Source organism: Sceloporus occidentalis, unplaced genomic scaffold (assembly GCF_023333645.1).
Source record: "Sceloporus occidentalis isolate IW3139 unplaced genomic scaffold, rSceOcc1.0.p SCAF_4, whole genome shotgun sequence".
NCBI lineage: Eukaryota > Metazoa > Chordata > Lepidosauria > Squamata > Phrynosomatidae > Sceloporus > Sceloporus occidentalis.
This window is the reverse complement of record NW_028316984.1, coordinates 105,860,399-105,884,748: the sequence shown is the minus strand read 5'-3', so window position 1 is coordinate 105,884,748 and position 24,350 is coordinate 105,860,399. Positions and strand designations below refer to the sequence as shown.

Genomic DNA, 24,350 nt, shown 5'->3' with positions numbered 1-24,350 from the left:
CACTGTTGGATATCTAAAAATATCCACACTTAAAGGAGCAGCCTGTCTCATGTAAATCATACAGTCTCTTGTCTAGTTACATTTCCATTATAAGAAGCTGTTCACAATAGATGAGGGGCTGATAAGATACAAGTAATTAGAACCAACTCCCAGCTATTTAAAAACATGTTTCAAGTGAATCCTAGATATGCAATATGATTCTGTTTAAAAATTCCAAATGTCAAGTGTCATAAGTTGCCCAGATTTTAACATCTATTAATTTAATTCGGCTTTTCCATGTTGTGCAAATTAATCATTCATATTGCCAAGGTTGATTCAGTTGTGACAGCATACAGATGCATATTTGGTAAATATATTCAGATCTTGTCTGCCTCTTTATAAAAGGAGTTGGATCCCACAGTAGAAGATAAAGAGATCACTTCCATGAAGGACAGAGAATAGGCATGAGTGCTGCCCACTCAAAATGATGTGCCTGTTTTCTTTCATTTCTAGTCTGTCATTATGCATGGCCATTTCATCCAATGAAAACAACATTTAATACAAAATACTTCTGACATTTTGTCACACAGAGTTAGAAGTACTGTATGCTGTTATATCTATCTATTGGCTAAACTGCCACAATTACCAAGGTACTGATGGCCTGTAGCTACTATCTGCTCCAAATTGCAGTATTTGACATGAATTTATTTTATTTTATTTTATCTCTCTGATTACCCAAGACTCAGGCTGAAATCTTATTTAGTGTCACTCTCTAGAGAGACGGCTCCCATCAGTCAATTGGGGCTACTTTCTCTCTGTGCTGGATGTACATGAATCTAACCTTAAAATCTGCTCCAGTGAGTGGGGGGAACCACTTCAGCAGATTTGGAAAGGCAGTAGTGTCATATCCCAGGTGTCTAGTAGATACCTGGACGTTGCTTCAGATCTTAAAGACACACCGGTGCCAATAGGAGCCTGACCATCAAGAAACTCCCCAAGCCTGAGATGCAGGACTCTTGAGCATGATCAAAACATATGGTGGAAATACCTTTCACGGTTTCAAGACATGAAAGGGATAGAAAGGGAGGAGGAAAATGTAAAACTGCATTGAATTTATCTCAGTGATAACATCCACAAACCCAGACACTGCATTGCCAATCTCAGGCACTGTGTGTGTATCCTGCTGCCAGAATAGGACTACACCCTAGCTTTTGTTCTCTGTGAGAAAACTATTTTATAGACCTATTTTGGTCTATTGCTCTATTGTGCGCTAGGACTAATTTCTCACTTAAGAGAATTAAGGCAGCTGCTGGAGAGGCTCCAGTCACAAAGCTAGTAAAAAAAAAATTGTGCCCATGGATGGCATCCCTCTGGCAAGCAAGCCAAGAGGGGCTTAGTTTTCTAACAAATACCAGTACCAGTACCCAGTAACTATCTAAGATACAAGCTGCTTTGCCTGTTATGTCACTAAGGATAAACAATTGCTTAGAAACATTTTACTGTTTAAGTGTAATTTTAGATTATTTTGCTGCTGTTGTTAAATGTCTTCAAGTTATCTCCAGATTATGGCAACCGTATTCTAGGATTTTCTTGGTAAGATTTATTCAGAGGATGTTTGCCATTGCTTTCCTCTTAGGCTGAAAGGGTGGCTTACCAAGGTGGGTTTCCATGACAAGCAGGAATTTGAAACTATGGCCCCATACAGACAGGGTGAAATAAAGCTGCTTTGGGCCACATTGGAGGTATGCTGTTTAAAGGACTGGAGCATAGCTTTGGCATGACTTCTGGACTCTTAGGACACATGCATCATTTAAACAGCATACCTCCAATGTGACCCGAAGCAACTTTATTTCAGCCTGTCTGTATGGGGCCTATGATCTCCTGGAGTCCCAGTCCTGCATTCAAACCCAGCTTTTTTTTAGGTTATTTGTGTATATGTATGTGCTTTCTGGTTGCTTGTTGAGTTATGGCAAGGAATACTCTTAAGCAAGGAATACTCAGGGGTGGTCTTGCAAGTTCCATCCTTTGTTATATAGACTACAGCACCTGATATACATTGATGGTCTCCCATCCAAGTACTGACTCAATTTAGCTTCCAAGATCAGACAGGACCTCATGCTTTTAAGATATTTAGGCCCTCTTAAGTTATTAAAATATACTAAAATAACATTATTTGCAATCTGAAGTTGAAGGCTTTCATGGCCAGCATCCATAGTTTTCTGTGAGTTTTTCAGGCTATGTGGCCATGTACTAGAAGAATTTATTCCTGAAGTTTCGCCAACATCTGTGGCTGGCATCTTCAGAGAAAGATGTTCCACTGCTGTCCCTCTCCACTGTAATTCCAATGGAAAGTGATTCCATATTGCTTACCACAAATTTCTGGAGAGTGCCATCTTCCTTTCTCAGTGCTGTAATGTATTCATTGTTTTCACTGATACATAAGAAAGAACTCTTTAGTTTCATCTGGCATTCTCTGAAGATGCCAGCAACAAATGCTGGCGAAATGTCAGGAATAAACTCTTCTAGTACATGGTCACATAGCCCAAAAAAACCCCCCACAGAAAACCAAAGTATTTGCAATCTCTTGGTAAAAATGATACTCTTCAAATTTAGTGTGCACATTATCATGGTGGGAACTGATATCTCAGTTCTCTCTCTACTATAATTGCTACTGTGATCATTTTTCCATTTCTCATGCAAGGCTGAGGCAATAAGGCTTCATACCCTCTGAAGACAATATAGAACAGGAACACAAATTGGAAGTTACTTTTTGGACAGCAACTCTCAGAATCCCCAGCTAGCTTTCTGGGAATTGTTATCCACAGGCAACTTTTCCAAGCTCTGAACAAGATATTGACCTAGATGGTTTATATTTGAGTCATATGCTCTTGGTCTGCTGTAAGGGGGTGCAATTTCAGTCTATACAAATTCTCACAGGTACACCTCTTCCAATTTGTGACACAACATGCAATGCCTGGGAACGCTTCTCTGAACAGGATGGTCTTCAACTCCGTTTTGAAGCCGGTTAAAGAAGTGATGGCCCTTGCTCACGGAGGAAGAAGGTTCCAGGAGTGAGGAGCAGAGACCATCCTGTTCAGAGAAGCATTCCCAGGCATTGCATGATTGTCACTTGCTATTTGATGTTCTTTCATTGCCTGCTTTATTGAATCATTTCCTGTATTGCTATGTATTTCATATGTATTATCCTATTATTTCTTTGATTGTACGCCATAGGCAGGTTTACTCTTTTATATTTATTGTTTTTATGTACAGCGCTGTGAATATCTACAGCGCTATATAAATAAATAAATAAATAAATAAATAAATAACAACAACATCTAACAGAAAGAAGACTGGCATCCTCTCCACTGTAATCCCAATGGAAAGTGATTCCATATTGCTTACCACAAATCTCTGGAGAGTGCCATCTTCCTTTCTCAGTGCTGTGATGTGTTCATTGCTTTCACTGATACATAAGAAATAACTCTTTAGTTTCACCTGGCACTAAGAAGAGAGAGAAGAAAGACTGTCAGTGTGGGTACCATATGTATAGGTTTTATACAAAACAAGGCCCTTGAAAAATATTTAGCTAAAAAGACATTTTATACCAACTGAAAGAAAAATATTGAAACCAAATATGGGATGTAGTAGGTGTACCCTTTGAAAAAACCTACCATATGTATATAACCTATTCTCAGCCCATGATAGCCTCTGATGAGGTTGGGTTACATTACTGCACAAAGTATTGTAATAGCACAGCACTTCAACTGTTGAACTCTTTACCTTATGTACAACATACTGGAGACAAGAGTTCACTCAGTTTTAGTCACCATTATATTCAGTAAAATCTTCTTTCACACTAATGGCCTGAATTTAATTTTAACTATTTTTGAGTCTGTCTGATGTTCCCTGAGTGCATCAGACCTCAGATTAAGATAAGGGAAACACGTCAAAGAAATAAGGCCTTTGCTGATAGGATACCTGGGAAGTAATCTGCCTCCAACTGCCAGAAAGTAATTCTTTACTTTACAGAATCCATTTGTCTTCCTCCAAGAAAGTTCATAGCTGTTCATTTAAGGAAAGGATACAAGGCTTAAACTGTAGGCTAGAAACTGGTAATGCCATTCTGATATTTTCTGCCCTCAGGGTCCACTGTAAGCAGCATCAGCCCCAGAAATGATAAATACCTACATGCATGCATGCATAGATACAAAGACTTGGAAACTGGAAATATACTTCCAATTGTTTTGGGTGCTGTTAGGGTGGTTGATTGCAAAATCACTGTCCCTAGAAAACTGACTTATTTTTTCTGAAACAAATTAGGAATAGAGGGAATTGGAGGCTCTGAGAGAGGCCTGGGACTGTAAAAGCAGCATCGGGGGTCACACACAGCCCATTCCTGTTTGACAAGAAAGCTGCAGCCCCATTCAGTTCAGCACTATGATGTCACGGAAGAAAGTTAATTCTATTTACTTCCTGCCCTGTTTTCACACACAAATGGCAAACTGCAGTCTGCCCTGTTTTATAAACAAATAAAATCAGAGCAAATATAGCAGACAGCAGGACAAATCTTTAAACAGATGAAGAAATGGATTAAAGTGCTGTCCACCTGCAAAATTTTCTTGATCTAGAATTTTTTTTAGGGGGAGAGAAATTGCAGTTGTTTTTTCTAGATGCAGAACCAATGTAGGCACAAGCAGTGGCACCACTAGGTGGGTGTGGGGTGTGTGAACCACACTGGGTGACACCCAGAAGGTGGGGTGACACAAGGTTGGGTCCTCTTCCCCCTTCAGGGTAGAAAGGGCGCAAGCACACCCTTGCCAGGCTACCTCTCCAGGGAGAAAGCATAGGATGGAAAAGGAGGCTGATGCTGTCCCAGCAGCTGCCTTCCAAGTCCAGTTAGGATTCGGAAGGCCTTCCAACTTGAGTGCTGACTCGGAAGGCATGGTGAGGGGAGCTGCCTTCTGACTCCAGCGCAGACACAGAAGGCATGGGAGGAGGCTGCCTTCCAACTGCAGCATGGACTCCAAAGGCATGGGAGGAGGCTGGCTTCCAAGTCCAGTCAGCACTTGGAAAGCATGGGGGACAGCTGCCTCTTTGGCCCCACCTCCAGAAGCCATGCCCCCCCCTGCACTGGGGGCCCCCTGGGCAGGGGCACCACTGGGCACAAGTTACATCTTTTTCCTTCAGAATTCCTAATAGCTCACCAGGTTAGTTCTCTTCCCCATGCTAGGCCAAGAAGCTACCAGATCAAAACCTGGAGTAAGAATTTGTTAGAATCATTCATCATATATTTCTGCTCATAAGATATACTTTTCAATGTGGTGCATACAGCTTTATTTTGCCTTTTTGATTTATCCTCTTCTTGGGAATGTAAGAGTTCTGCCAATGCATTATATTTCTTCATCCATATCTCACACTGTTTCTCCTTTTCTTCTTTCTCACATTCTAGCAAGCGCTTCCCCCTTTCAGCCTCATAATGAAGTAAAGTTGCTTTCTCTAGAGCTTCTTCAGCAGCTTCAGTTCGGCATCTTTGAGAGATTTCACTGTTAAAACAGGCATGCATGCACAGAAAGAAACAGTCAAATCAATTAGTGGAAGGTAAGTAAGGAACCAAAATCAACAACAAATGACATGATGCAAATAAATGCCACAGTACAGTATATACTTGTGTATAAGTTGGAAAATGTACACCAAAAAAATGACACACATCCCCCATGGGTCAACTTATTTATACACAGGTCAATACAGTAATGCCAAAATGCAGAGGAGGAAGAGGGACAAATGCTAGCCCCTCAAGATATCTTTGCTGCCCGGCTTTCTCCTAAGGAGAAGGCTAGGCAGCGGCGGAAGAAGAAGGGTGAACGCTTGCCCCTCAAGACTCCTCTATTGACTGGCTTTCTCCCCAAGAGAGGGCTTGGCAGCAGAGGTGGAAGACGGGTAAATGCTCACCCCTCTAGGCTCCCTTACAACCCACTGCCTGTTGTTTGCCGCAAGCCCACTTGTCTCTTCCTCCTCTCCGCCTTCTGTGTGAGGAAGTAAGTGGCCAGCTGCAGACAACTGAGGGTAGATGGACTGACGGCGAAACAGGACCATGTTGAGCCCCAAGGTTTTATCCATAACTTATCCATGGGCCATGCCAAATTCCATAATTTTTTCTTTGAAACCTGCCCTCAACTTATAAAAGGAAGTTTACTTATGTTCAAAACACACTGTAGAAATAATCCAGTTTGAAGCCACTTTAACTGCTCTGCATCAATGCTAGGGGATTATGGGAACTGTAGTTTTGTGAGACATTGAGCCTTCTCTGTTATAGTAGAGTATATACAGTATATTTGCAAAAGAACCTTCTTTTTGGAGGGTTCTAAATCCACATACCTTTTTCATTGATTTCTATTTACATACACATTTTTAACTGAAAAGCAGAAAATATGATAGTAACACTTATCAACAAAGAGGATCTTTTTAATATACAAAACCAAGGATGGCATATTAGATAAATATTCCAAAATGTCACATCACTCTTTAAACTAGATCAGGGTTGAGAATCATATAGCACATAATTGCTATTCCTTTACAAATGGGCCTTTGCAGCACCCCTGTCACGTGCTAGGGGTTGGCCGAGGACCTAGCATCCATACTGGCCTCACCCCTAGCACATGACGGGGGCGTAATAATGGCGGCACCCTATACACACGGGCGCCGCCATTTTGATGTATCGGACGCATAGCGTCCACACGTCACACCCCGGATGTGACGCCGCAAATGCGTGAGTAGCACCTCGCGGTGTCCCATCTGGGGCTCAAGAAGAAGCGCCATTTTGGCGCTTCTTCGCTGCGTCTGGGAACCGCGCAGTTTGGCTGCTGCGGTTCCTGGATGCAGCAACCGCCGGCGGCAGCAGGGTGCCGCTTTTCTGCGGTCTGTAACCCACCCTAGATAACTTTTCTGAGAGCTACCTGCACAGATTTCCTGACAAATTCCTGATCATTTTCCTCAACTCTCCAAATGCACCTCTGTACCTAGGCTTCCAAGGTCAGAGGATGACTCTAAGAGTACACTTAAATGTAAACTTGAGTCTTCAAGAACAGTGTGACCATACAACACAAGAAGATTCCTTGATCTGTCTTTTGACTGACTAGTAAAGCACCGCCCCTTCCTAACCCTAGTACGTATAGAAGACGTACTATATGGCGGTTTGTATCCCGCCTAAAGCTGAGATTGTTCCCAATAGATCTAAGAGAGAATAACTAGGGGAGAGTGAGTTGATGCTAGGAATGTATAAAGCTAAAAAAAGGTAAATTATGGGGCTCGACAGACCACCCCAAAAGGGTGGGCTGGAGCCACCCATTTTTGCTCCAGTGGGAGCCTGCAGCAACTAAACCACGTGGGCTCCCTCCGTACCAAAAAGAACCCACTAAAAGTGGGTTCTTTTTGGCATGCATGAATGCTGCCATCAGTGGAGCCCGCCATCAATGGTTCCCACATCACTGTGGTGCATCAATAATGCAAGCTTGCATCATCATGGCGGCCCCCATTTGGATGGGAGGCCACCATGATGACACCACCGCCACATGCTAGGGTTTGGGAGTGTGCGGTCACTGCACGCTCTCGAACCCTAATTTTTGCCTGAGGATGGCACTTTTTGCCCATCTGTATTGGGCCTATGTATCATGTTTTAAAATGATCAAATAGGAAGGGAAGGAGGGGATGGGGTAAAATGGGTAGCAAAATAACACGAGTCTACACAATTTAGTGGGACATAATGTTAAGTGAACAAAATCATTATATACACCAGTGTGAAGATTTGGAGCTCCTTTGAAAATATGTAGATATCTACAATAAAACAAGCAGATGATTTCTAGGATGGGAGAAGGCTCATTCTTTTTAAAAGATCTAAATTAACATCTTACTTTTCTTTCCACTTAGAATTCTCTTCTATTGTTCCTTTCAGTTTTTGCTTTAGTTCACTCTTTTCATGCTCCAAATATCTTCTTTCCTCACTGATAACTTCTCTCTCCATTGTTATTCTCTCTAGTTTCATCTGATTTTCAAAGTGACTCTTTTCCACTTGTGCTAAGAGCTGCTGCATTTCTGTCAACTAAAACAAAAAAGCATATTTTTTCTACCACTCTAAGCAAAAAGTTGAAGTGACAGCCTTAGAAGTCATAACACCTAAGCAAAGCAAGAGATAGGGAGAGAAAAAGACAATGCAAAGGCAGAATTTGAAATCAGAAAAAGAATCTTCTGGATATGACTAGCATAGGACTTTTTCAAATGGGCAAAATGGATGGGAGCATAGCGCAATGCTCCTGTCAATGTCATGTGATTTGGCAAAGATTTTCGCAATACCATTATCCCATGAATAAAGAGTTTTCCAGCCGCTTTTCATTCACGGGACTTTTGCACATCATCATCTGAAAATCTTTGCCAAATCGTGTGACACTGACGGTATGCTTCTGTCCTTTTTACCCATTTGAAAAACTCCATAGTGCAAACTAATGGCTAGCTAAGTAAGCCCAACTGAGTTCAGTGGGATTTTCTCTGAGGTAAGTGTGCATAGGATTCCAGCCTGTTTGACACTTCTCTGTGGCAGTGGAATCACTAGGGTTATCATCATCCGGTGCAGTAATTCATTGACCTCCTCCCATACCATACCATGCAGAATTCTTAGTAATATATTAGCAGTCATGTTACTTATACATTGTAGTTCCTGTATATTCACTGAATGTATAGTTGTGATGTAAACAACTAACAAAATAAAAAAATGTACCTTTAAATTACAACATCATAGGCACAGCCTAAATGTATTTACATTTCATGTGGTTAACATTAAAATTTGGTAAGAATGTTGTTAAAGAACATTTTAAAAGACTATTATATTATATACACACACACACACACACACACACACACACACACAGTGCGCCTGTGTTTTATGTGGGCGTACCCATATGCAGCTTTCAGCATACGCTGACAGCCGTGCCGGAAAAGTCCTTCACGTGCCCCAGAAGAAGTAATGGGGTGCACTGCCATGTTGCTGTGCACCATGGGTACGAGCCCCAATACTTCTAATGGGGCTCCAGCCTATGCTGATTTCGTCATACGCGGAGGGATCTGGAATGGGTCCCTGCGTAAGGGGAGGGCCCACTGTATATATTTTAAAACCTTGGGGTCTCTCCTTTCTCCTCCCACTGAGCCTTGTCCCACTCACATAATCTCTTCAGCATTTTAAAGGGACACAGGTGAATGTCACAGTCCATTTCTGGCAAAAGGTAGATGTTTGGGAAGCAGTAGTATCACCCCCACTTAGGATGTCACCTGATGTGGCCCACGCTCCCCGTACTCTCCTAGTGATGCCCCTGCTTTGGGGTAAGATTAACTCCACACAGTAGGTGTTTTCATTCTACATTGCTATAGGACTCCCTTTGCCTTTTGTATATGTCTGCATTCCTAGACATCTCTCTTCAGAAATCATCACCAGAACTTGAAAATGAAACTGCTTGCGTATTAAGCTACTGATTCACTGAAGGAGCTTATTGCTCAGCATTATAAACTGGCTCCAACCTCCCGAGCTGGAGCCAAGACGTGGGATGGAGGTGGGGATTATCACTCACTAAATTGCTGCTGGCTCAGCCTCCTCAGCCTGGCTGGGCATGACACACTAAATTGCCACTAAACTGCCAGCCATCAATCAGCCTGGGTCCCAGCCACGCTCTGCCAGCACTTTTTAGAAATTCAGTAGCTTTCTGGCTTCTATAAAGTGCTGGTGGAATGCAGCTGTTACCCAGGCTGATGGTGGCTGGCAATTTAGAGGCAATTTAGTGTGTCATGCCCAGCCAGGCTGAGGACTGAGAGGCTGAGCCAGAGCCTCAACTTGGACCTGTGCTGGAAGCTGAGACTGTAATTGGCCCTAGTTGCCCCTGCCAGCTCCAACAGACCTTGTGGCTTCCAAGGAGGCTCAGCAGCCAAGCCTGCAGGCATGGATGAAGGAGAAGGAACAGCAGCACGTACTGTACCTACCTTCAGCCAGAGATGAGCAGAAAGGGCAGGCCTCTGCTGTTCAAGGAGGCTTTATCAAAAACATTGAGATAATCAGGTGCAGCTGGATTCCTGTAGCTTGGGGATTTAAACAGGTGCAGAAAGTCTGCCTCGGTGTCAGAGATTAACTGAGCTTCCTTGTAATGTATGTCTGATCCTGACCTTCCTTATTTTCTGGCTGGAAACCCTGTTCTTCAGATTGCTGGTTGCCTTGTCTGCCTGGACATATTGACCTTGTAGTTGCCTACACATCTCGTTACTCTCTTGAACCCTGGACTTCAGATTTCTGACAACTCTCTTGGTTTTTGCTCTTGGACTGTCTTGCTTGCTTTGCTGGACTGCATTAAGTTTTGGACATTGTTCAGAGCTGTAGTTTAAAATGCTGTGCAATAAGCTCCATTATCTGTAACTCCACATAACTCTGAGCCCTCTGTTTGGATTCCTAGTTCCCATGCATGGGACTGAGGTGAGACAAGAGTCCAGGTGAGACTGACTGGTTTGGAATACAGAAAGGCAGTCACTTCTTGTGGCAGATGCGGGGAGGTGGCAGCAAAATCAAGGAGAACAGGGCAAAATACAATTGTTTCATATCCATGGGGGATTCATTTAGACCCTCCCCCCACAGATAACAAAAAAAGCAGGACTTCAATTCCCATTATTTCCTATGGTGGTGTGTCATGTGCGTGGCTCCTAGTGCAGCCACATGCACACGCTTCCACATGCACATGCTTCCAGGGTTTGACATCTGCAGTAGCTCAAATCCACATATGGCAAGCCAGCAGATAAGAAGAGCCCACTGTGCTACCATTGGCCCTCATAAGAATTCTAACTGCTCAAATGACAGTTTCCTTCTGTCCCCAGATTTTTAGCATTGCAGAGAGTAAAACATTTAAAATTAGTCACACATTTTCTCTTAATAACTTTGCCCCTTTTGTTTGGATGCCTAAACTGTATTTCTAAATGCTTAGCTAAGGTTTTACAGTATTTTAATACTGCAAATCTGGGAGTGAAGGAATATTTCATTTGAGGGACAGAATTCTTACACCCCTGTCTACACCCTACCACCAAGAGAGTCTGTTGCTTTCAGTAACAGTGGACATCTCTGTTCCATTTCCATAGCTGAAGAAAGATTTAACTACTTTTCATCCAGTCTATTTTTCTGCATGGGATGGAAACCTATGCCATCTTTTTCTTCACCTTGGACAGTAAAATGTCTTGGATCCTTGGCCTTGCACTACTTTGAATTCCTCTAAAAGTCTAGAATTTTGAATATTAATTATTAAATTAATTAGATACTCTTATAGTTCTAAGGAGTCCAAAAGTAGCTAGCTTTCACTACAGTTGCAATTGTTAAAAGTAAGTATTGTTATTAAAAGAAACTACATATTTATTTATTTATTTGCTTATTTATTTGCTTATTTAGATCTGCTTGGTACAACCCACTAGAATGTGTTACAAAACACAATTATCTGCTGTCCATCTTGTTACCTCAACACCTACAAAAAAAACCATGATGCAGCTGCAGGAATCAGCACTTGAACCATGAGACATTCCTTTTCCACTACTTTGTGAGGCCACAGTCCCGTAAAATGTACAGTAACTATAATGTTACAATTACACCACAAAAGGAAAGATACTGTCCATCATTAACTTGCAATCATAATTTATTTTTATCTTTGTTAATTGGAAAACGGAATTACTTACAAATACGGTCAGACCTCCCTATCCACGGATATTTTCTCCACAGATTCAAGCACTGATGGTTTGAAAATATTTTTTAAAATATATAAATTCCCCAAAAGCAAACCTTGATTTTGCCATTTTATATGAGGGATATCATTTTACTATGCCATTGTATTTAATGGGACTTGATAATCCATAGATTTTGATATCCACAGGGGGTCCAGGAACCAAACCCAAGCACCCACTGAAACTAATTTAGCTATATCCAAGCTCCACAAAGGTCTCAGCATGTGTCCTTTCACTGCCTATTCTTGTAGCTATGGAAAGAGAACAATTTTATAGTCTTCCTGTTGCCCTTATGTATTATTATATTTGGGAGGACTCCCAAAACATTCATCCAAAGAAGTCACTCCTAGATGCTAATTCACACCTGTATATCCTGTTCCCCAACTGTGGCCATTTCGCCATAGAGTTGGAAGTCTATGAACCTGCTATTCTCACTAGCTTGTGTACTGACATGTTAGTATGTTGACAGCATTGTGTCACTTCTGCACAAATGTGTTGATTTCTGGCCTTGTGGGTTCACACCTCAGAGATACCAAAGCAGTAAGCATCCAAGGGGATGCAGTGGTGCAGCCTGCACTGGATGATACCCCAGAAGGGGGGGACATCCAGTTGGGCTCTCCCCCTGTGCTCCCTTTTGCCCTGTCCCTGCACATGCTTCCACCTTCCCTGCACCTTCCCACACTCCTCTGAGCATGTTTCCACCCTCCCCACATCTTCCCATACCTTTCCACACTACCTCATCCATGCTCCCACCCTCCCCACACATCCCCATGCTCCCGCACGTGCTCCCCGCACATACTCACACTCTCCCTGCAGCTTCCACATATGTTCTCACCCTCCCTGCACCTCTCTGCACCCCTTCGCACATGCTGCCCCCTGCACCATCCCAGACAGGCCAACATGGGGGGACGTAGTGCATGCCCCTGGAAGCCCCACACCAGAAGCCCCCCCACACACCAGGTGACACCCAGTGCAGGGATGCCACTGCCAACAGAAAGCTCCAATAAACCTGTCATAATCAAGAAGTTTATTTTTGAATCCCAGCTCTTTCTTCAGCTCACAATGTGTTTGCAAACAGATAAAATGGCTTACTAATAATAGCAAATATCAAAGCAAATTTTACTGAAGCAGAAGGTAATGTCCCATAAAAGAAGCCTTACAGGCGAAGCTGAGATTAAAACTAACTGCTCCTCTAGTTCAGTCTCTTAACCTCAGATGGCTGCTGCATGGGAGTCTGTATGAAGTAATCTTCTGTGCCCAAAGGAAACTTTCCTACTTGTCATTTAGTGGTTAGAATTATCTTATCTCATATTTGCAACCATAAACGGTGTCATTATCTTTCCCTCATTCATTTTTAATTTGTGTTTATAAAAACTGCATTGTCCATCACTCTCTTTAAGAAGAAGAAAAAAGATACCTTTCTTTGTGACATGAAACATCAGAATGGGAGAGCCAAAACAGATGTGGCACAGAGACCTACAATCCAGTTGCCAATGATCTGATTCCAAACTAGACAAGGGAGCATTTCATCTTTTCCTTGAGCTATTTTCCCAGTCTAAATTGATTCCCAAAACTTTGTAGCAAGGGGAAAAAATACTGATACCTATGGTATATTATGTCTGTATTTTTATTTTATTTTATTTATTTTGTTGGAGGGGCAAAAATTGCAGCAGCTGCAGATAGAAAAGGTTTAAACACTTCCCCCCTAATCTGGCTGCGTCAGTTAAAATCAGACACCCACTCAGCCACATGCACCCAACAGCTTTAGTATTTTTATCTTTGAACAATCCCAATGCCACATTTGTTTCCAGCCCCCATATATGTGTGCAGTTTGACACCATTTTAACTGGCATGGCTCCATCCTGTGGAATTCTAGGATTTGTAGTCTGGTGATGTATTCAGCCTGGTCTGTCAGAAAGCTCTGGTGCCTCACAAACTACAAACCTCTGGATTCTGTAGCACAGTGGTATTCAAATCTTACCCTTAGGATGCCCCTTTACATGTACATGCAGAAGTTGTGCACCCCCCACTCAGCATAGTGTATGAATTAAAATATTTTGTTTATTTAGTGCAAATATTTTCATTCACACATTCATGTCTATTCATATTTTAAGGAAATAACATTGTTCAAATTAGAACAGTTTTATTTAAGTAAATTCAGTATTTTACTTAAAGCATGTGTAAATTTTTACACATTAAAAAGTTTGGGGAGAGGAGGAGGAGAAGGGATCAGGGCCTCCAAGTCTCATGCTCCGCTTGAACAACTATTGCACACACACCCTATCTCACAGCATGTTACAGAACCACCGCTGTAGGATAGACTCATGGCAGTTAAAGTGGTGTCAAACTGCTTTATTTCTGCCATGTAGATACAAAGGTAAATGAGATTAAAAAGAACCTGGCCAGGTTTGCGATTCTATGATTCTATGAATGCAGTTGGAATGGTAGCATTACTCTTATCTGTACCACTAAGCATGGAGTGATATAGTGGGCCCTTGGTATCTACAGAGGTTTGGTTCCAGGATCCCTTGTGGATATCAAAATCCATAGATGTTCAAGTCCCATTAAATACAATGGATAGTAAAATGGTGTCCCTTATATAAAATGGTAAAATCAGGCTTTGCTTTTAGTTGTATAAGAAGAAACAGACTGGTCCAACATCTAGGTTTATTTATCTAAATAGGGTAGTAAGCAGTATCAGCTGGGTTACTATAATCTTACCCCTGTTTTCATTTGCAAAATGTTGGAGGGTATGAATCCTTCAAAAAAAGGAGAATCCAGACATCAGTTGTGAAACAAGGCTGGATCAAGACATTTTGCTACATGAAACAAACAACAACATGGTGTCACTCCACCCACCTGTTGTACATACAAAAGCTGATTAGACTGGAATTTCAACACTGCCAATGGGATAGGATATTCCACTACTAAAGACACCAGACCAGTTATGAAGATGCATGAAGAGAACACAGTGCTGCCTTGCAAGAGGTAAGAAAGCCCAGGGGATTCCAGAAAAACGGCTACCGAAAGTGGTTGCCTTAAACTATGTAATGGTAGGGACATCCTTGCTCTGAGTTGTACGCTAAAGTTTGATCAATGAACCAAGTCAAGTGACTAATTAGCTGGTGACACCAGACTTAATTAATACCTTTCTCTTCAGCTGCTGGATTTCCTCTTTTAAGCTATGGTTCTCCAGTTGCATTGCTTCTTGCTGCTCTCGATACAACTTTTTCTGGACTTCAGCCTCAGCTCGGCTCTTCTCAGCCTCTGCTTGGGTCAGAGAAGCCTCCTCAGCAAGCTTGGAGTACTTTGCAACATTCTGCTGAGAGGCATTTAGTTTGTGCTTCAGCTGCATGAAACCCACAAGGTGACATTAACAGAAAAGTTAAATACTGTACAGTGTTAGAAACGTGCCCCTTATTCCACCACAACTAATGTCACCACACCCATGCCCTGGGAAAACAGAATGAGAGTGGCAGTAAGTACAGAGTGAGAATGGCAAAGTTGCCAAGTTGAAACATGTTAGTTTTGCTTTAGGTAGTGCTGATCAAACTAATTTGGGAGCTAGCAGACCTATAGCAGGAACTTGGCACAGGTGAGTCAGTCTACTATGCAACTAGGGCAATTATGCCATTGTACATCAGCAGTTCAAGGCTGAACTCGCTACTTTCTGAAGGCTCATCTTCACAATAAAGCTTTGACTTTTCAAGCCAGACAAAAGCTGGGGGGGAGGGGAGTTCCCATCAACTTAGCAAAATGGATGCATCCAAAGAAAAACATATGTTGAGATTGCTCCTTCTGTCCAGATTGACTTCCATACTGACTCTGAGATTGTGCTGTTTCCAAAGCCAGTATGCAGAATAGGAGTAGAACAGCAAAGATAAAATATCCCTCTGTCCCAACATTTGGAAATCTGTAACTCAGTGGTAGATCACGTGCATTTGATTGGAAAAAGCTCCAGATTTGATAGCTAGTTATCTCTAAGGGTGTATCTACACTACAGTTATAGCAGTTTGATAGCAATTTAACTGCCATGGTTCTATCCCATGGAATCCTGAGGTACTTAAAATTTTCTAGTCCACTCCCCTGAAGCATATAGCACTAGAAGTTCTGTGGCAGAGACTACGGCCTGTTACAGACTGCCAAAATAAAGCTGCTTCGTGTCTCTTTGGAGGTATGCTATTTAAATGATGCATGGGTCCTAAGAGTCCGGAGGTCGCACCAAAGCCACACTCCATTCCTAAGCACTGGAGTGCAGCTTTGGTGCAGCTTCCGGATTCTTAGGATGCATGCATCATTTAAACAGCATACCTCCAAAGAGACCCGAAGCAGCTTTATTTTGGCAGTCTGGAACAGGCCTAAGTTCCTAAAAATGTCTGATCTTGTTGCAATTCAAAACATTCCTTTTAAACTTACTGAACTGTTTGTTTTTTGGTTTAATAATTCAGTTTTGTCATTTTATTGTTCCTGTGGTCCCTTGTGGACTAAATACAGTTTTATGTATACATACAGGGTGCCAGAAAATCTATTGCACAGTTAAAGTACTCATATTCATTCAGCATGCTCTAATAAATTCTTATTCAAGATAGATGAATGAGATTTTCATTTTTTTTTTGTTGCCTGCTATAAAACTATGATGAAGATAATTAACTTGGTAGAAGAAAGAAGAACAAAAGAAGAAAGCCCAAAAGCTTGGTTTGTTCTAGCACTGCAGAGACACATGAGAAACACAGTACTGAGTGGAGGAAACAGAGGCCCAAATGATTTGGGAGCAGGGACTATAGAGCCACAAACGATTTAGTCATCAATTATTGATAGAGGGCAGACTATAAACATTTTAATAATAATAGTTTAATAATTTTATATGATTAATATATAATAATGAGGAAGAGGACAAAGGTTTAGTTTTAAAAACAGTCTTGCCAGACCCAAGAGACCTTTAATTGCATCAAGTTTCACACACAGATTTGTCTTTTCAAAGTGTTTTATTATTTCCTTATTAGTACTTTGGTTTTCTAACAAATTTTAGTTTATGTCCCAATGAGCTTACAATCCAAAAAAAAAAAAAATTGCATACATATGTATACTTACTTATATATATGTCTACTAGACATAGGGTTGCCATATCCCGCTGGGATTTGGTGCCCAAACCGGGACGGCCCCGCCCACCGCGGCCACCTCAGCCCCTGCGGCGGCTCCAAGGCCTTGCTGAGGCCTGGGAAGGCTCTCCGCGGTTGGAGCTCCAGCCACGGAGACGCTCCCTCCCGGGCCCCAGCGAGGCCTTGGAGCTCCGACCGCGGGAGCCTCCAAGGCTTCCGCGAGGCCAGGGAGGAGGAGGAGGCCGCTTCCCCTCGTGGCGATCGCCGCGATGAGGGGTGGCCCCCGCCTCTTTCCCGGCCTGGGAGGAAGCCTGGGCCAGCGATCGCGGAGCCCTGGAAGGCCCTGGCGAAGCCTTCCAGGGCTCCGCGATCGCGGAGTCCTCCAAGGCCTCGCTGGGGCCTGCAAGACACTGTCTCCCAGGCCCCAGTGAGGCCTTGGACAATGTTTTGAAATGTAGGACCTTTTTTTTAAATTTCCTGGCCAGGAATTTTTTTTTTAAAAAAAAGGTCCTACATTTTAAAACATTGTCCTACATTTGTCCCGGTTTGGAGGTCCTCGGGGATGGCAACCCTAACTAGACACTTTTTTCAAGTGGCAAGGCAGTATTAAAATATAATAATAATCTTTTTTAAAAAAAACACTCACTCTTCTATATTTGTCAATAGCAAACTTGCCCACAAATCAATATTCTGTCAATAGGGTTATTCCCCAGATTTATTTTTGCTTTGTTTTTCCCTACATCTCCCTGAACTGGGAAAAGTGCAGAGCTCTATGAAGGGTAAATACTTTGGCAGACCTTGAAAAACACTCACTGCCAAAATATTGAATTTGATCCAGCTGAACATAAACTATGCATGCAATATTCATTAGTAAGGATCACAATGGCAATCTCTCTGTAACCAAGGAACAGGAATCAGTTTAAAAAAATAATAATAATTAATGAAGCAATTCATCATGTTTTGCTACAATTTTTTTCTTCTGCCTTTCTGATGAAAGAGAGATAATCATAAACTTAATAGAAATTAATATTTTAAGGTCAATGGAAAAGTATATCTCATGCTGAGGTAAAATTTTATTTTTACCATCTATATTTATATATCTATATTTCTATCTATATCTATCTATCTATATCTAAAACTGTGAGCAATGCACCTGCCTCAATACCAGTCACATCTCTCTATAACACTTGCTAGAAAACACATTTGTATTAACAGCTTATAAAAATACAGTTGGCTGTCATCTCTTGATATTTATCTAAAACAAAGTCCTGTTGAACTCTGTCATATATACGTGTAGAATTCCTTTGTGTAAGTCTCAGGTCAGACACTCTATCCTCCCAAGAAAATGTACACTGGATATTGGAATTCAAATGTCTACATCGCAGAGGCAAGCTCTGAAAACATATACTCAATATTGGGATTCAATTAGAGGCAACCTGAAGCTCACTGACCCCAATGTAACAAAGGTCTCAGTCATCAATTCCTCACCCTCTCCCTTTCCACAAAAGCTTTGTTTGCTTAATTGAAATGCATCTAAATGAAAGATATTTTTCATTTTTTACTCAGCTGGTTAAAATTGGTGAATTTTATGGTCTCTGTGTGGACATTATTATAAACCGTAATTTGGCCTGTTACAGACTGCCAAAATAAAGCTGCTTCGGGTCTCTTTGGAGGTATGCTATTTAAATGATGCATGGGTCCTAAGAGTCCAGAGGTCGCGCCAAAGCCACACTCCATTCTTAAGCACTGGAGTGCAGCTTTGGTGCAGCTTCCGAATTCTTAGGATGCATGCATCATTTAAACAGCATACCTCCAAAGAGACCCGAAGCAGCTTTATTTTGGCAGTCTGGAACAGGCCTTTGTTTAATCAAATAAAATAGTGCCTAGGCTTTTGCCGCTCATTTAAGTCAAAAAGTGACACAAAAATGCTTAGTTTACTTATCCAGGGCTTAATATAAATATTGTACTTTAACTCTTATTAAAAAAAAAAAAAAACAGGAACTATCCCCTGGTGAAAGGCAAGAAGCACTGGCCTCCCTCTGTTCTCTTATCCATACAGCCTTTAGTGTGAGCCCAAACAGTTATGTCTGCTGAAATTTTGTAAGTTCTTTGGCATCATTTTTGTTTGTTACATGCCACTAAATTTTACCTTCGACTTATTCCTGGGTCATATCAAAATCCATAATTCTGGCCCCAAAACATGCCCTCAACTTATACATGAGGGTCGACTTATAGTCAAATATATATGGTACTTAATCAGCTGAAATAGCACAATTTCAAACTATGGTTTATGAACCTGGTTTAAGATTATAAACAGTTTAGGATTTAGTTGTAACAAAAGTGACCACATAAACACATTTATCACAAAGAGAGACGACTGAAGGACTATTTGCATTAAATCTGCACATCTTAATGTATATGTAAGAACAGATATAGTATGCCTTCAAGCAGATTATTTTCTATAAGCAGGACATATGATCAAAACACATGATAAATTTAGATGTAAAATTGAACTGTGCAAATTGGTACTGGAAGTAAATGCTGGAGAAGAGGGGGAGCATATCAGCCTGTGTCGAATTAGGCTAATTCTCATCACAGTAGACCATAGTTAAATCTAAACACAAAATGAATGTGTTGACAAACATATGACTAGAGATTGTACACTATGGGCAGGTTTACTCGTATCTATTTTATTGTTTGTATGTACAGCGCCATGCAAATCTACAGCACTATATAAATAAAGCACAATAATAATGATAGAGGCAAGATTCAGCATCATACACAGATCAAAATTTTGTTCTGTAGGATATAATTGGCCCAAAATTTCTGGTTCGCCTAAAACAATAAACTTGAGCTATCCAGTTATTTTCAATACCTCTTTAACTGCAGCTTGCAGCCCATGGTTTAAATTTCGGAGGTTTCTCATGCCCAGCTCGTTTTCTGATTTCATAACAATTCTTTCCAGATGTAGCTCATTTGACAAGCACTTGTTCTGCTTCTTTAATTCCTCACATTCCTGAGGGGGGGAAGGTCTTGTTTTAATATTTTGAGCAATTCCAGCAGTCAATTATCCAAATTCAGCAGTTCTGGAATTATTGCTCTGTCAACTGATCCATTTTTATGAAGCATGAGGGGGTATAGTTCAAAGTTCTTCTCCCAAAACACAAATCTTAATCATTCAAGAACAATCAAATATGTGAAGCAATCAGCCGTGTTTAAAATGTGTAATATTTTCTGGGAGAATATTAGAGGTATCATACCAACTGTGTGCATTCTGTAATAGGCAATGAACAAGCATTTGGCAAACAAACATGATGTATGGTATGCTTCCAAGAGCCTGTGGCCTCATTCAGGTAAACTGCACAAAAGCACCTAGCACAGACTGGATGACCTTCTGACAATCAGATACAATTAATTTTCATTTATTGTTATATATGCAGTGGTGTATGTATTACATATAATGCACATATATGTATGTATGTATCTGTCTGTCTATGTTAGAGAGAGTTGGAGAAATACTCTATTAATGAAACTTGGTTGCATTTAAATCACTCAGCTTAATGACTAGATTTACTTTCTCTCAACTTCAATGGGAAATACATTCAACTGTCTTATTTTGGATGCAGCCAGTTATGTTGTATAGAAATAAAGCCTGTGCTTTATAAACTATAGCAAAGCATTTGATTGTATACATCACAAGAAACTATGGATCATTCTTAAAGAAATGGATGTGCCACAACATTTGATAGTACTGATGTGTAACCTGTACTCAGGACAAGAGGCTACTGTTAGGACAGAATATGAAGAAATGGAATGGTTTCCAATTCGATAGGGGTTCAGGATTTCATAGGATGGAACCACAACAGTTAAAGCGGTGTCAAACTGCATTAATTCTGCAGTGTGGCAGGGATCTTAGTGTATAATTAAACCTTCCTTTTCGTGTAACATTATTGCCCATGTCTGGGCAAGAAGGCAACTGACTGAACATGAGGCTTGCCCGCTCTGATCTTCACCGTTTGGAAACTAAAAACACTGCAAACCCACCAGTAACTGGACAAAATAATCTCAGGTTGGACAGAAATATAATGGGCAAGATACACGTCAAACAAAGTTTTCCTGGCCAGCAACTTGGTGGCTTCTGATCTCAGTCCCAAAGCAACCTGATTTGAATGTTCTTCAAACAGGTATGAACTTCCCTATTAATAGAAAGCTTTTGCCATAGGGGGAAAAGATAAATTGAGGTGTTCTGCATAGGCAATGTATTTCATTGTGTGTTCTTTGAGAGAAATGATTCAAGTATGAGAGTTATGCCTGCATAGGCACAGGGTTTATCTGTCCTTGTCAAAATGTATTTACATTTACATAGAAATACACTCACATTTTTAGTGCAGCAAAACAATGTAGCATGTAATAATAATAGGTTTTATTTGTAGCCCGCCTTTCCAATAACCTGATCAAGGCGGCATACATACACAAGGAAAATATAACAATACAAAGTTAAAAACAGAGTTAAAAGACAAAGTCAAATACAAGGGGCAGGCAGTTGGGAAGTCAAAGTACAAATTCCGGGGTCGATGATAAAGGGTAAAGAATAAAAAAATCATTTAGGGTGGAAAGGCTTGCAGGAAAGATATGTTTTCAGATTCTTCTTAAAGAGAACTAGGGATGCCGTGGAGCGGAGCTTGATAGGGAGATTATTCCAAGATTTAGGGGCAGCAACAGAAAAAGCCCTCTGTGTGGTCCCCGCATATCGCGTTTTTGGGACCTCCAGTAATTTCGTCCCAGTTGACTTGAGTGTGCGGGGCGGATTGTATGGGGAGAGGCGGTCCTCTAAATACCCTGTACTTACTTCTGTGCCAATGAGCTGGTTATTTCCAAATAATGAATCACACTTAAAGGACATAGCTTTTGTTTGGTGACCCACCAGACAAAATACACAAATGCAGAACACACATACCTCTCACCTCTGTTAACCCCTTCCCTCCTTTAGAAATCTTTGCACACAATACACACAGGGTCAAAAACTTAGTAGAAAAGCACAAAGCCTTCTCAGCACAGTCATTTTGGCAGTGTTTTCATATTCATGTAAATAATTTTTTCCTGCTATGTGATCCAAACAATGACAGGAAACATAGAATAGATAAGTAGAAAGGGTCTCATCTAAAGTGACAAATCTAAAACTGTATAAACAAAAAGACTTTAAGGAGTATTATTTATTTACATTATAAAAGAACGAAAGACAACCTGTTTTTGCTCCACACTATACAAGGGGCAGAGCCATAGAAAATTCCTATCTCTAAGAACTTTAAGGGCATGCAGCAGAAGAGGAAGATTTGCCTACAAATTAGATCAAACGGCACCCATTTGTGTGTGTGTGTCACACTCTTACATTTTGTTTTACCCACCAAAACCATAATATGAAGCGCAAATTTAAGCAGCAAACATCCTTTTGAAAATGAAGATTCTCTTTACATCTAAATTACATCTTTTTTCAGCATTCTAAGGCATGGTGCTGTATTACAGGTAGCCACTAACCTTCCTTTTCCTCACAAGTTCTCCCTGTAGACGATTGATGTGGGCAACAGAGCTTCCTTGGATCACGGCACTGGTTGGGCGAATCCGACAAACAGGCCTCACGCCATGGTATAGCTTGGCATGATCTCCAATTGAAATGGTTGAAATGGGGGATTTCCCAGTAAAGCCGTCAGGATTTGGTTTACCGTTAGAAAAAGATGGCGTTCCTCCACCACTGCTGCTGTTGATAGTTTCTTTGCCATCTGTTCCATTTTTCAGCGGAGATGGTTTTGTTGGAGGACTGGTTCTTTGCATGTCTCTCTGCGATAATGTTTTTGTGGCAAACTAGAAAAACATTTGCTGAAATCTATTTTATGAAAGATTTATCTAATGTTTACCAACATCTCCCGTATCTGTCTACGTATCCTATGAGTGCCAGTTCAGACTTTCCAGCTGAATAGATACTGCCTTTTGTTTACCCTGTAAAAACTCTTCTTCTGAACACTTGAAAGACTAGTGTTAGAAAGAGCCTACAACTAAAGGTCCCATCTGACATCAATTATTTAACTGATATTGGAGACCAGAATTAAAGGAGCAGAAATAGAACCTTCAGGCCAGCAATGGGAAGAGGAGGAAGGTGGTGACAGAAGGTGGTCACTGGGAGGTGACAGAAGGGGTGAATGGTAAGAATTAGGGGTTTTGAGCTTTTATTGGTTTGCGTAGTTGATTGGCATGCGCTGCATAATGGTCAGATCTGAGTCACTGTATCTAAAAGTGAAGGCACACTTCTATGTAGAGTCTGTTTTCATTTTGAAGTAGCACTGCAATTTTCCTTCCCACAGTGAATGACTGCTTTTATTGAGCAGCAATCTTTCTCATTCTTTTTTCAATACCTCAGAAAAAGGCATCTTGAGACTGATGTCTTGATTACACAGAAGGGTGTTTTTCTTAATTAAACGATTAGCTGATAACAATCATTTTCTAACAGTTCTTGGTTAAGTGAAATAGATGACTTAATTGAAACTGAACCTAAGTGGTTAAAATTGTTATAAGTAACAATGTTATGTAACTCCCCAACATTTTAGACTTAGATTGCATCTAAACTAAAAATAATGCAGTTTGACTTAAGTGCTTGGAATCCTGGGATTTATAGTGTTACAGGGTTTTCAGCTTTCTTTGTCAAAGAGGTGCCTCACAAAATTACAAATCCCAGTTTTCTGTAGGATGGGGCCATGGCAGTTAAAGTGGTGTTAAACTGCATTATTTCTAGTGTAGATGCGCCCTTAGGCAAAAATTTCATTAGTTCATTCTGCTGCCAATATAGTGTAGTGCAGCTCTCAGTCCTGTTCTGCAAGCTGTAGAATGGATGCATACTTCTTGTTGCTACATCCTATGATTACATAATGTGTGAAAACTGCCTCTGTCTTTTATCAGCTGTAATTCCATCCAGATTTTCAAGAACCACTGGAAAGCATAGAATGAATAAGTGAAAGAAACAGAAAAAGATGTCAACTTTCTTTAGAAAACATTGGTCCTGACTATTGGTTTGGGCAAAGCCTGACATTATTATAAGGGAGCAGAGATTATTTTAACTGGTTACAAAAAATAGACTAAATCAGCCTAGTGTGAGGGAAGCCAAACAATTATTATAAAAAGCAATGGGCTTACTGCCTTTGCAGTATGAAACAGAGTTTATGGCCAGCTTCGTACATTGCTCTTAGTTTTTCACGGAGAAGCCAACCAACCACACCAACTTGTTTGTTGTCCCCCATCTTACATTTCTTTCTGTTTCATATTTATTTCCAGAAGAACCACTGGTGGGTTACTTTGACCAAGTACAAACGTAACTAGTGAAGAGAATTCAGTATTAAAGTCAAAATAAGCCAGCCAGAAATTTTGGTCTCTCTTGTTAAATGTCCTGCTAAATCAAAGCACAATCTATTTTTAATTAATAGTTAGTTATACTGTTTG

The 24,350-nt window shown here is 40.9% G+C and overlaps 1 protein-coding gene across 3 annotated transcripts in view; it reads right to left on the bottom strand.

Moving 5' to 3' along the window:
- Positions 1 to 17,531, bottom strand: part of LOC149314471 (uncharacterized) — a 30,124-nt gene extending 12,593 nt beyond the window's left edge. For all 3 annotated transcript variants that reach the window (XM_089523464.1, XM_089523465.1, XM_089523466.1), the window contains exons 1-5: positions 17,512 to 17,531; positions 14,915 to 15,115; positions 7,890 to 8,077; positions 5,312 to 5,525; positions 3,385 to 3,483 (exon numbers count right to left, since the gene is read on the bottom strand). In XM_089523464.1, the coding sequence (XP_089379590.1) occupies positions 3,385 to 3,483; positions 5,312 to 5,525; positions 7,890 to 8,077; positions 14,915 to 14,968 (555 nt within the window). In that variant the 5' untranslated portion in view covers positions 14,969 to 15,115; positions 17,512 to 17,531. The remainder of the gene's footprint in view (positions 1 to 3,384; positions 3,484 to 5,311; positions 5,526 to 7,889; positions 8,078 to 14,914; positions 15,116 to 17,511) is intronic.
- Positions 17,532 to 24,350: the final 6,819 nt, after the last annotated feature.